Source organism: Larus michahellis, chromosome 21 (genome assembly GCF_964199755.1).
Source record: "Larus michahellis chromosome 21, bLarMic1.1, whole genome shotgun sequence".
Classification (NCBI taxonomy): Eukaryota; Metazoa; Chordata; class Aves; order Charadriiformes; family Laridae; genus Larus; species Larus michahellis.
The window spans coordinates 5637657-5651670 of record NC_133916.1 but is presented as its reverse complement, the minus strand read 5'-3'; the positions used below and the strand labels follow the sequence as shown (position 1 = coordinate 5651670).

The window sequence follows — 14014 nt, the reverse complement described above, 5'->3', positions numbered from 1 at the left end:
GGGCAGCAGGTTAAGAGGAAATCGGTCTCGGTATGCAGAGGTCAGCTATGATCCAGGAATGGGATTAGTCACAGGGGCAGCACGGGTGTCATTTGGAGATATTTAGAGGCAGAATAAAAATACCCTAAGGACACAGATCTTTGGCTTCATCCCCCTTTTCTACAGGACAGCTGAAGAGACGAGCAGCTTTGAACAATAAAGCACAAAACAGTGACAACGTCCTTTCCTTACCTTCTAGCGGTTTGGGTCTGATAAACATGAAACTCTTAATTACTGTAGCAATAATTTTATTTTTATAGTGCATTTTTAAACTGAAAGCAAAGCACTTCAAAGACCACATGCTGTTTAAGTTTTCATTCGGGAGATTTGCACACCATAAACTGTGGGGAGCCCAGTTAAGTTACATATCAAACCACGAGCCCTGCTCCAGCATGTAAACCCAGGAACGAGTCGAGCCATTTTTTGACCTGACATTTAGACTGTTAAAACCTTCTCCTCAGCAAATATGAGGCAGACAGGTTTCTATGGAAACTTGGATGCATAGTTTAAACATGTTTGGCCAACAGGATTTGCCCATACCATGAAGGGAAAGAAATCTTCCTTTGTTCTGACACTAATAGCAAATGCATATCCAGTTCTTCTACTGCCCCCTGACTAATGCCCTCTAGATTGGCAACATACTTTACATGCTCTGAAATTTGTTTGTTATTCTCCCAATAAAAGCCCAGGCTCACATACATTAGTGTGGTCTGGATTGAACCCACAGAGGTGAGAAGCAGCTGAACTACCACACAAAGGCAACTTCTGACCAGGCAATACTTCCCAACTCATCAGGAAACTGTAAATCACAAGGTCTACCCCAGCAGGGATTATTAAGTGAGAAGCAGAACGTGCGTATACAGGGAGAGGACAGGATGAACGAGCGGGTATATGCTTCACTTTAACAAATAAGCGATGCACATTAGTGATTCATTAAGTATTTTCCGTTCACCATTAATCAAGCAGCCGTGTAGGTCATTTGGCTTCTCCATCATGCAGATCGGAAAAATAAATTCATAAAACATGAGTATGTCCACTTTGCATCAGTAATCCCAGCCCATTACACTCAGCTGACTAATTCAATCAGTGCAATAGCCTGGTTAATAGCAGCGAGGAGCGGGTACCACACTCACTTTCTCCCAGGGTCTTCTGGAGAAGGTCGTGTTTGGCTTGGAGCTTCGTTATCAGGTTCCTGCCTTCCAGATACTCCTTCATTTTCTGTGAGGGAGGAAAAAAAACCAAGACCATGAGGGGACAATTCATTTCTTCGATTGCATCTTTAGGTTAGTGGATTCTGAACACAATGCTGAAGTACAGAATTACACTGAAATTTACGGTGCAAAGGATGAACTAAGTCCCCCTGGTTTATCTATCCAGGTAAATCCGAAGCTCGGTCCCTACGTATTTGCAGTGCAATTTCTATTGTTTCCCTGTGGAATCAGCTGAATGTTTGGCATCTTTTAAAAGATCTGAGGAGCTGTCATGCCTCTCCTCTCCAGACAGGGTGAAATGGAAATGCACTTCCCTCGCACGTCACAGGCAACTGAATGAGCAATCTGTTTTAACAAACTAAAAGGCTGCTACTGTGCTTATTCTCTCACTTAACCTCTCTCACCCCACTTTACTTGTCAAATAGTGTGTCTGCCTCCACGCTGGATGATACACAGGGTTGCAGGGAGGGGCACGGGACAAAACAAATAAAGATATTATTTAAGTCCAGATTTGTTCTCTCGGTGAAATATTATACAATCACGCAGTCATTTTCCCACTTCTTTCTGATTTTTCACAGCTCTGCAAACGCTAGTTTTTTACAGCCCTTTCATCTCTTACTTTGCAGTTCAGCACAGCCTTATTTATCTTCACCGTGCTGCAGTGCATAAAATACTCCGCTGTATGGTAGCTGTCCACATTATAATTAGGACGTGTTTACACTCAAAAATACATAAATAGCACATAACTCTTCAAGTATCACAGACCATTCTTTAGAATCATGCGATTTTTAAAAAAAAAAAAAAAAACCAGCTAGCAAAACGAACACAAAGAAAATATTCTCATTTAATAATGAAATATTCCTGTTCTTGTCTTCAGTTTTCCCCAATTTCATCCACTTTTTCCCAGTTCTGCTCTAGTACTGCCATATTAGACTGCAAATCCTTAAGGTGAAAAACCAGTATTTTAGCTAAGAGAATGCCTGGACCCTGCTTGTCCTATGTAGGTCGTAACAACAGCAGCCCCTGTACAAGATGTAAAGAACCAAGACGCAATGTATAAATACACCCAGGTAGCGCTGAGGGTGGGGGGAAGGAGCTAAGGAAGATGTCACGGGGGGGTCTCCAGCAGCTGTGTGTCCCAACACGACAGCCAAAAACGCCTGAGCTGGGGCTTTAATTAACTGTCGGGAGTTTGTGTTTTATGTCCCTTTGGTTGACAACATTGGAAGAAAAGTTTCACAAGAATTAAGTCCCTTTGGCAAGTCTCAGCACTTCCTGCTTCCTATAGTAATACTTCAACTTTTTGTTGTTGTTTTAGAAGAAAACAGGAAGCATGATCACTGTGGCAAAAAAGAAAATTAACCATATTTTTTGCAATTTCGCCGTAGAATCTGTTCGCCAAGCACCAACTACTTAATCAGTTAAATCTCTGCATCAAATTTTGACAGAAGAAAACAAGAAGAGTATAAGATGCCAAAATAACCAGAGAATTTGAAGTGGGGATTTGAGGATAAATCTGGTTCCGGGAGGTTCTGAGCTCCCCGTCTCTAAGTCATGATCAGGCGAGGAGCCAGAAGGGCTTGAAGGCTCAGCTCCAAATAGCTCAAACAGAAGCTTAAAGATCAGCAAATCAACTCGATTTGGAAGCGCGTTCAGGCTCCCTTTGAAGCAGATAGGAAATCTTCAGCTCAGCCGACTGGTGGCCGTGGCTGGGCACAGGGCAGGGCACGCTGCTGGCACCCGCGCGTCCTCCGGCTTTGCGGCATCTGCCACGGTCACATTACGAACGTCTCTTCCCCGCAGCCGGGTACCAACAATTGTTTTACAGGAGAAAAAGAGAAGGTTCCTACCCAGTGCACTATTTCATGCGTCCTTTCTATTTCCTCATGCCTAACATTCTGTACCCTGCCTGTAACCAGCACGCTTATGAAAAAATAACTAATTTCAAAATAAGGCTTCAGGTCTTTTTTTTCCCCCCCAGTGAATTACAAAGATCCACTAGCATTTGATTTCTGGCTTAATAAAAACAGTTAAAAAAAATAAAAATCAAACTATGGGAGAACGACTAAGGATTTCACTTCTGGCAGAGCACAGCTGGAGTCAGACTAAGTACAATCAGACACAAAGGAGCAGAAATGTCCCCAAGTCGCATTATTTCCAGACTGTAAAAAATCAGAGGTGAAGATCTGTTGTTAGCCAGAGATGGTGAGCATTCTGCACCCAGCACCTCCTCAAAACCGTGCAACATTAACACCCCCTCCAAGCCCAAACTCATTGCAGTATTTTTCCAGTGAGAACCAGTTGCAGATGCCATACATAAAGTGCAGTGCCAGCTAGACCATACCTGCCTGCCGCGTGGGAAAGCAGATTTTATGCTTTTAAGGCTATAAAGAAAAACAGTTTCCGTCACTGTCCCACATCCTTAACTGTCTCCAATCTGGAAAACTCAGCAGTTTTCCTCCCTCCCTCCGCCCCCCAAGAACGATTTCAAACAAGGCACTGGAATGAAGGAGCGGGTGAATTAGATCCCTGCTCCCCTGCAATGGGACGCGGGAACAGCGGCACATTGACACAACCAGCACGACATTTCTGGAGGACTGATTAGCAGGGGAACTTTATATAATACTTACCCATGTCTTAAGGGTTTGCTAATAATAATTTTACATTAATTTTTAAAGCATTTCACAGAATGAGCATCGTACTGGGTTTTAATCTTTCTAGAGGAAAAAATAACATTTCAGCTAAGAACTAAAATTACCCCGTTTTAGACGTGAAAAGAATCAAATCATTCTTTCCCCCTTTTTTGCTTCTCAGGTAGGGTGGAGTGCCAGCTGTGTGACAATTAGCGGTACGATCTCGGCACTGACAGCATCCTCACGCTGGCTCGGAAGCAGGAGTGTAGCCATGGCAGCGGCGGTACCCAGGCGCCCAGGACACATCCCCGCGTTTCGGCTCCCTGAACTCACTGCTGCTTCCTTGCTTTAGCGACCTGCCGTAGCTCGCTGCTAAGTCAATCCTCACTCCTATGCTTTTCACTGACACAGGGAGGTTTAAGCTTCTATTCTGAATACAAATCTTCCTTCAAAGCCCTAAAAACAGAGCCATCTTGGCACCAGTGTGTAATGATATGCCTCTAGTGGAAATAACAGCTTTTATCAGCACAGAGATACTACAGTCAGTGCTCCTTCAATTCAATTCCCATGGTGGCATCGCTGTATTTACCTAAGAGCTCTGCCTAGCTAGCAACGCAGTACATGGAATTTCCAACTTGAGTTATATAGTAATATGTAATATTCTTTCAAATTAGTATTTTACTTTCAGTTCACATCCCTCAGCATTTAGCACATCATAAGGTACGAAGGGATTGAAATCTCTGCTCTGCACTACACCGTATTTTCCCCTACACAAAGAACGCCTCGCCCATGTTGCTGCACAGCTCTGCCCTCACACTCATTAATACTCATCTGAGCATTTTTTCCTACACTGAAAAAACTGCTCCTTACAGATTCAAAGCTTGAAATCTTTATAAAGGACATTTATAAGTCCGGTCAATAGTAGATCAATCGAGCATTTGATCAGGCTGGTCAAAGAGGGCCTCCGTGTGACAGCTTGGTTCTGCTGGTCGTTATTTCACCCGCGTTGCGCCCGAGGTGACAGACTGCACCTCTGCTCACTGAGACAGCCCCGCTCTCCTGCTGGCACCTCGCTGCTCTGCGGCAGGACGCTAACACGAGGAAATGGAAAAGTATCACATCCAAATAGAGCCCCGGGTTCCGTCTCCTATTTGAACTTACAATAGCCCCTCTCTAGAGAGGGAGCGCTTAGAGTTCAATTAAAAAATCATTTTTCCAGTTTCATAACCCTGGGTAGGGTGGTCAATCCCTTCTTAATTGAATCGGTTTCTCCACCCACTTTTCTCAATAGCCAGTTTCACCTTCTACAAAGGCTTTTTAATTTTTCTAAGTCAAGGTCTGAAAGAAACCATCCTGCCAGCTCATGGAATTCACACAGAAGCTTCAGACTTTTAATCAGCAACACCATTCTTGGAAGAGGAATCTAAAGGGCAGTAAATATAGCAAAAGATGCTCAAAGGAATGACAAAGTAACCGGGATAAGAGGTATGCTTTTCATATGCTATTTTGAAATATTTTTTAAATAGAAGCGAATTCAACAGTTTAACATAAACCTAATTTAGGAAAAAAAACATATAGTCTAGTATGAAATTCAATATAAAAAGCTCTTAGTATCTTGTAAAAATGCATCGACACAATTAAAAGCTTATGTGAGCTGAAATTGCAAGATGGTAATAACAAGAAATGAAAGAGCTGAACATTCTCTTAGTCTGCATTATTTTTGAAAATTGATATTTACCAGCTATTAGGTTCTTTCTCAGACAATTCCTTTTTAGATGCAGAAGAAATCAAATTTTACGCAGTTTATCCACAGACTATGTTTGCATCAACAAAGGTATCCCAATATATTTGTAAAGAATGCAAAACACCCGTTTTTAAAACCTAATGTGCTTACTCTGCTTGTCCAAAAATCAATTACAGAACTATTTTTGTAAGATGATAGCCTCATTTTCATTCTCTTGTGAGTATAATCCTAAATACGTTATATGTGCTCGTACTGAAAATTAACTCCTTACTGTGAAATAGAACTGCTCTGTCTCCTGCTGGTTGGCCCGTCTCTTGGCAATGCTGGGTTTGCTCATGAACGTTTCCGAGACAGTGGATTTAACAGACTCCATAGAGTTGCTGTACTGAAAGCAGTCGGAGACATCAAAGTCCTCTATCGTCACTATATCCTGGATTGTCTGGAGCGTAGCTTCCATAGTCTTTTTAACCTGGCCAGCAAGAACAAGAGTACTTAAAAAACAACAATAGTGTGTTGCAAGTGAAAGAGCGCGGTAGTAAGTACCCTGGAGCATGTTACTAATAAACAGATATTACTGGTTTCATGTCCTGTGTGCCATAACTAAGGTGCAAGTTTTGCTCATTAGCAGCACAGTCCATATAAACAAAGGGCTGGCAGCACACGGAACTTGCCAGGAGTCGGAAAACATCTGTAATCTTCCAGGCTGGGAGATGTAAGGAAATTTAACCTCAATGCAAATAGTGCTGGAACAAAGATCTTATAATCATCTTCTGTAACCGTATCTACTAGGCATCAAATGTTAGACTTTAAAAACAGGACTTTGAGTCACCACTGTGAATTTCCACTGAAGGCCAGAATCAACTTCCTAGACATGAAGGAGTTGCAAATTTTGCCCAAGGAGGAATAAAAATGCTTGAACACAGAAGTGCAGGTTAGGTATTTTGACCTGTTCCCAAACAAATGCAATTGATCTGGTCTTCTCCTCTTCAATGACCAATCAAACAAAAACTAGCTCTTAACTTAAGTTATGCAAATTCACTGTCTTCACTTCAAAACATTACATTCCCCTTTTTCTATCAGCTATTTAAATACAACTTGTGCAACATAGCCAGCACTATCAACTTAAGGATGGGAAAAGAGATACATGGAGGTATTTTAAAGGATCCTCTCTGTGCACCCAGTTTTCGTGTGAAATCACACACGAATATACTGCTGGCCTCGGTTGCCTTATTCGTGAATTTTACCACAAGTCTTCATAACACAGGATCACAGAAAATAGATTTTTTTTTTTTTTTTTTTTTCTTAACTAGCCCCACTGGAAATAGTAAAAAGGTTGTTGATTTTGGTTGCTTAGCTCACCTCTTCATTTTCAATCTTAAGCGTAGATAACCTAGACTGCAATTGCTGGCACCGCTGCACTAACTCGCTCTGGACCGGTTGTTGGGCACAGAGCTGCGATTCCTGGAAGAGAAACAGCACCATTTTCAGACGGCTAGGAAAAACCCCCACATAATCAAGAACACTGCAAATAGTTCATTATGTTATTATAAACAAACATCCTATAAAGTGTTTTATTTTAAATCTTTGTAGCCCTCGATTTGGAGCAGTGGAAAAGGCCTGTGTTCTATGAAATTGCAGTTCGCTGCCCAGCTGTGCTGAAAAGGGAGCGAGAACACAACATCAAAGAAGAACTAGAAAAAGTTAGCTACTTTCAGTAATGTAAGCTTGTCCTGAGTTTTGAAAGTCTGAAGGTCCTCTATCACAGATATTAGGCTAAATCACACCCTAAAACCTCAGGGAGAAGCAAGCGCGTTTCTCAGCAGACCAAGAAGAATTTGGTTCGATATATTATCCAGACGTCCAGGGGGTATGAGTGGCCGAGCTTGCTCAGCTGAACTACCCGTACACTAGAGCAACAGGTACAATTCACTATTTAATGAATGCAGTGAAATAAAAAAGATCAGGTTAGGGACGTGTCAAATATGCCAGAACTGTGGGCTTCCCTGTACTGTTAAGAATTAGTCTTATTTCACAGCATGAGGCAGCATTTCTTTTAGTTTGGTATTTGGTGGGGTTTTTTTTAAAGGAATGCATTGACCTCATTGTATAAGGCTATTGTTTAAAGACAGAAAGTGGAATTGGAGTTTTATCCCGCACATGCACATATACCATCATATATTCAATCTGGTATGTGCAGGACCATTGCAACACGACCATCAGCCTGCGTTTATAAACACTCATTCAGCCTTGAGAAGGACCAAGATAAATGATTCAGCAAACGCGAGCTGTTACTGTCTGCAGGTAATTCTTTTTCTTGCCACGATCTTACAGAATATTACCAAAGCACAGAAAACCTGAGAAAGGTCATTTGTAGTCTGAGGGTTTCACTTAAGAGGGAACAGACAAAGAGAAGCCTTAAGCAGCAACTGTAAGAAGAGGCTGGCTGCAACAGACCGTCCTTACAGTCTTTCCTTAGTGTTCAGGAAGAGAATCTAGAAACCCAACCAACTGACCTAAATTATTACATTATACATGTGTTCCCATTTAGATTTGTGAACCGGTTTCAGCTTGTGCGACTTTAAACAGTTCCCAGATGGGCAACCACATCTTGATAAACCTATAAAGAGAGAGATTTCCATTGCCAAAAAATCAAAGTCCTCTGACTGCCTTGTCTCATAATGAAGATGCATAAAGCACCACTATAAACCATTTGTGCTCTACGATTACACACACAAATGCCTAAAACCAGCAGCATTTAAGTCTCTTATCTTGTTGCCCATTCAAATCTCTAACTTCAGAGTCTGTCTCAGGGCGCAGCGGTCAACGGTGTCTTGAATGAGAGGTTAAAACAGTGTTTCCTGTCTACATTTAGTATTATACCTAATGAAGTATTTTTCATCTTCAGTAGCTTTGATAGTCAAAAAGTGAGAGTCAGTCGTATTCAGACATCCGTGCCATGAGCCTCTGCTTAATCTTCTAATCAGCTCCCTTTTCCAAGGCTTCCTCGTACCTCCCAAAAATAGAGGCAAACAGGTGGCCTTTTAGTGGGTCTGGCTATCAAAGGCAGGGGAAGCAAAAAGGCGAAGCTGCAAGTGTTTACAGAGCTGGAGCCGGAGGAGGAATATAAACTGACCATGTCGCCCATATGCGGCTGAAACTCGAACTTCATGGGCGGACAGAAGACATTGTTGTACATCTCCATCAGGCGCTGCTTATCACTGTTGGCATCCAGGTTCTCAACAGCGTTTTCAATGGCATCCAGACCCTCGTGCTTCGACTGCTCCAGGTTTAGCTCAGCAGACAAGAATGTCCTGAGAGCTCTGTTGAGGCTAGCGTGGTATCCCAGGTCACAACACTGCTGGAAAAAGACACACAATTCCATATGAATAAGCGAGGAAAGTCTGTAATGGAAATTAAAATGTTTCCAAAGCCAGAAGTTATGTAAATGGATAACAAGCCGTGGGTATTTTATCACCTTCTGGGTACCAGAGTGGTCACACATCTCTCATTGATTGCAGAGGCAGCTTGACCAGGGCTCCTCGGCTGGCCCTAAACAGAATTCTCAACTTCTAATCCCATACAAATTTCAACATCATGTTATAATTAGTCTCCAAAACAAGTACAGCTTAAACTATTATGACATTTCGCCGCGTTCTCATGGAATACTAGAGAGTTCATTTCATGCTGTTAAAAAACCAAAAAGTAAGCTAGAAGTGTGTACGTTCAGTGGATTTCTTTAGATTCTAACCTTACTTTCAGGGGTGCTGATTCCCATTGAAAACACTCCAAAAACTTTAAATAAAATTATTCAAAGAAAGAGGAAAACAATGTACTAAAGTACTACCCAGAGAAACAACACATAGGATTTGGATCATCTGGAAAGGTTAATCTGCATCTAAATTATTCCACCCAAGATACAGAAAAGTGCTTAATTCAGTGTACTTCAGGAAGCACGAACATGACCTGAACATCACAGGCATAAAGAACAGAGTCATCCAAAAAGCAGGCAGCGATCAGTTGGGATGACTTCATTGCTGGGGTGAAACACAAGAACAAAAAAAAAAAACCAACAAAAAACAACAAAAACCCAACTTTCAAGCAGAAAGTGGTCGTGGTCAAGAATTTCCTGGCTCTTACTGACACTGGATGATGTCACTGGAAGACAATCAAGCAGCTTCATCCCCACCATGGCCACGCAGCCAAGTCTTAATGTTTCAGAAGGGAGAAAGGCGCTTTTCATTAGCTGATCAGAAACAGCCTGAATTTTTCAGACATCTAATAAAGTGAGCGAGAAAGGAGCCCACCTTCTTGGAATTACAAGCAAGATTACATAGGCTAGGAGGGCATCCAGAAAGAAAGAGACCATCTGCGTGATTGCTGTGCTGCTCTGTAAGCAAAATTCACATGAAATCTCCCCCTCACCCATCATTTGGGTCTCATCACTGTCATTGTGTGCAAACGCAAAAAAAAAAGGGGGGGGATGGGGGGAAGGAGGGGTTGAGGGAGAGAGAAGAGAGCGCAACTACTGGACCATTCCCTGCTTTCAGAGAATTTCTGTCACCAGGCACTGCTCGATGCCTGGCTCCTGTGCCAACAAGCTGTGGCAGGTGTGGAGTCTTGTAAAAAGAGCTGCAGTTGCTGGTTAGGCTGGAGGCAGAGAATTAAAGGACATTACACTCAATCAGAAAGAACTAAAACTAGCCAAAAACCCCACAAAAGACGCTTGATTAAGAATTTGCACGTGTGGAGGCAGTCTTGGATCGACAGCCACTCAAAGCTACTGCTCTTTTGCATGCGCACGACAGTGCCATCCTCGGCACTCACTTGGGGAAAGCTAGTCCAAGTTGGGCCAACAGTCCAGGGTTAGGATCAGCTGGGATTTAACAGGAGCAGTCATAGAATCATAGAATCTTCATGGATGGAAAGGACCTTTGAGATCATCAAGTCCAACCATACACAGACCAAACCCCCCCCCTACAATCTCTGCCACTAAAGCGTGCCCTGAAGTGCCAAATCTAGACGTTTCTTAAACACCTCTAGGGATGGTGACTCAGCCACCTCCCTGGGCAGGCTGTTCCAGTGCCTGGCCACTCTTTCAGTAAAGTAATTCTTCCTGATATCTAACCTAAACCTCCCCTGCCGCAGCTTCAGCCCATTTCCTCTGGTCCTGTCATTATTCCCCTGGGAGAAGAGGCCAACAGCCACCTCTCTGCACCCTCCTTTCAGGGAGCTGTAGAGGGCAATGAGGTCTCCCCTCAGCCTCCTCTTCTCCAAGCTGAACATGCCCAGCTCCCTTGGCCTCTCCTCATATGCCCTGGTCTCCAGAGCCCTCACCAGCCTGGTCGCTCTCCTCTGGACACGCTCCAGTGCCTCAATGTCCCTCTTGTACACAGGGGCCCAGAACTGAACACAGCACTCGACGTGAGGCCTCACCAGTGCCGAGTACAGAGGCACGGTCACTTCCCTACTCCTGCTGGCCACGCTACACTATTCCTGATACAAGCCAGAATGCTGTTGGCCTTCTTGGCCACCTGGGCACACTGCTGGCTCATGTTAAGCTGGCTCCACCAGCACCCCCAGGTCCTTTTCTGCTGGGCAGCTTTCCAGCCACTCTGCCCCAAGCGTGTAGTGTTGCTTGGGGTTGTTGCGACCGAAATGCAGGACCTGGTACATGGCCTTATTAAATCTCACACAGTTGGCCTTGGCCCATCAATCCAGCCTGTCCAGGTCCCTCTGTAGAGCCCTCCTACCCTCAAGCAGATCAACACTCCCACCTAGTCTGGTGTCATCTGCAAACTTGCTGAGGGTGCACTCAATCCCCTCATCCAGATCATTGATAAAGATATTAAACAAAACTGGTCCCAAAACTGAGCCCTGAGGGACACCACTGGTGACCGGCCGCCACAAAGATTTGTCCCCTCCTCCTGTGGGCCAGGCAGCTGCACAGCCAGCCAGAGCCACCAGCTTGTCCTCCTCCAGCACAGGTCTGCTGCTGGCAGGATGGGGGAGTCAAATGGGACTCAACACTTCACACCCTACCTCACTCAGCAGCAGGACCACACTGAGACAGCAAAGTTTTTTTTAGCTTTATGTTATTGAAGCCAGTGACAGAAGACATTTTTCAGCCCACTCCCCCACTTTTTAACATTTTTGAAAGTCCAGCATGCCAGAGTTATAAACGTTATCAGTCTTGCCATCCCTTTTCTGGGTTATATAAATGTTTGATAGAATCATTCTCCAAGGAAATCAATTTTTTATAAGAATTTAATGATAACTCATTCAAATTCACTTCCCGACATGACAGCTGATTAACCCTTTGCCAGCTGGCAGTCTTCAAAGAGGCCCAATATAGAAGACTTAAGGAGAAAGAGCCCTCTGTTTTAAAAGGCAGTTTACATTTGGAAGGGAAAGTATGAGATCCTGGAGTAAGCAGCAATAGTACACCTATTCCTAGAAGAGTAAAGTAAGCTTCAGGACTCACACATGCCTTTCATCTTTTTTTAAAATTCTGTCCTAGTGACCCTTTCATAAATATGAGTTAATACAAACTTCCCCATTACTGTAATATTTCATTAGCATCAAAGAGCTGTCTCAGTCCCCAAAGTCAGGAAATTCAAAACTACTGGGCTATGTCAGGAACAATTTATTGCTCTCAACTCACGATGAAAAATTAACTCACTGTTATCCTTCCATGCGCGTTGGAGGAGGAGCACAATGTGTTGTATAAACACGACAAGTTTAACGCTATTTGGCCTTACACAATCTACTTGTAAGTAACTTTGAAGATTGCTTTTATGTTATATTTTAAAATTCAGTATCATCAAACGATTAGATCAAGGAAAAGAATTAAGACCTGGCTTAAAAAAAATTTTTTTAGAAAATCACATTTTTATTTAAGTCAGATGCTTCAGATAACCATCACTGGTTATAATTGTTAATTTTCGATCCTTCAGATCAAAGGCATTAGTAAATCTATATTCCCTGCGTCTGAACAATGAGATAACTGAATTCCATCTCCGGTGCTCCCAGGCAAGTCCCACATTTTTCCATGCCTTCTGAAAACAGAGCTGATCATACTTTTCTTTAAAAGATTACGAGAACTTGCAATGTAGTGTTAAATTGAATGCTTCCAGGACCACAAGGGAGTTAAGATGGGCACGGACTCACCCAGAGTCACGGTGCTCCTCTCCAGGAGCAGTGACAAATCCCTGAACTGCAGAAGTTTGGCTGCTTCTCTTGCCCCACTGCCCACCATGGCCCAGGGACGGCTGGGAGCACTCAGCGACAGGAGCACTCCCCTCGAAGCTGCATAACCCGGATTTGTCAATGTACTGCTTAAAAGATGTCAGGTCTGTGCTTAAAAATTGTTATGGGTTTATGAAACCCAAATGGATTCTTTACTATATATGAATTTGTGAAACTTCATGAAACTGTACTAAGAGCAGTCTTTTAGCAGACAACTGAACCAGGCACATCTGCAGTAACTGGGGGAGGACTTATAGATAGGATTTTAAAGAAATAATTAAGACAATTGAATTACGCTGATGCAAGTGAAGTTAATCCCTATCTTGCACGTTTCAGTATGAAAATATATAGAAATATCACGTGTTGAAAAAACAAGATGGCACAATTCAAGTTGAGCAAATGTTAACCAAAAAAGGTCTCCTAAACAGGCAGCGGTATAAACAAAACGTGCCTCTTCAGTACAGCAATTTTATAAAACGTAACATTTTGAAATAACAGTATTTTTCAAAACCATCTAGCACTGACAATCCTGACCTCCAAAGGACAGGTTTAAATAAATACCTAGCAGAAGCGCACTTCATGTGATTTTATGATCAGCTGAATAAATGTATTATATATGCTATTAGGTATTATAATAGCTGACTAATTAATAGTGATCTGAGTGCTCTTTACTGCCTGTGTCTAGAGACACTTCTGTTCATTACTCCCTGCTCCTACAAAGAAAGTTCCCTTCGGGCTTTGCAGTTGAGTGTTTCCAATTGCGGCGGCAGCCGGCTGCCCTTGGCGAGCAGAGGAAGATCCAGCAGCCGTCAGTGACCCCGACACAAGGCGTTCAGTGCATTTGGTACTCGAGTTCTGCAGGTCCAAGTGGGTAGTTACGTATTTGTGAAAAATCTTGGGATTCCTAACTGGCTTTCAGTTTCTGGCTAACAGTTTCCTGAGAGGGAGATTTTGGGTTTTTTTGTTGTGCATTTGACTAAAAGCAGAATTGATGCCCCCTGAATACTGGGGACATCGTTCAGCCGCAGAACAGAGGGCTTGCAGGTAGCTGGGGAACAAGCTCCCTCCACCTTCGGCTCCATTACCAGTTTCTGCAGAGACCATGCTAAGGAAAGGGGGCACTGGTTTCCACAGCTCGTTTA

General features: G+C 43.1%; 1 protein-coding gene across 5 annotated transcripts in view; it reads right to left on the bottom strand.

Moving 5' to 3' along the window:
- SRGAP2 (SLIT-ROBO Rho GTPase activating protein 2) overlaps window positions 1-14014 on the bottom strand; it is a 108401-nt gene that overhangs the window by 27091 nt on the left and 67296 nt on the right. For 3 of the 5 annotated variants that reach the window (XM_074563983.1, XM_074563986.1, XM_074563984.1), the window contains exons 8-11: window positions 8761-8985; window positions 6987-7088; window positions 5899-6096; window positions 1173-1257 (exon numbers count right to left, since the gene is read on the bottom strand). In XM_074563983.1, coding sequence (XP_074420084.1) covers window positions 1173-1257; window positions 5899-6096; window positions 6987-7088; window positions 8761-8985 — 610 coding nt within the window. The remainder of the gene's footprint in view (window positions 1-1172; window positions 1258-5898; window positions 6097-6986; window positions 7089-8760; window positions 8986-14014) is intronic. The other 2 variants (XM_074563985.1, XM_074563987.1) reach the window with 1 other exon arrangement.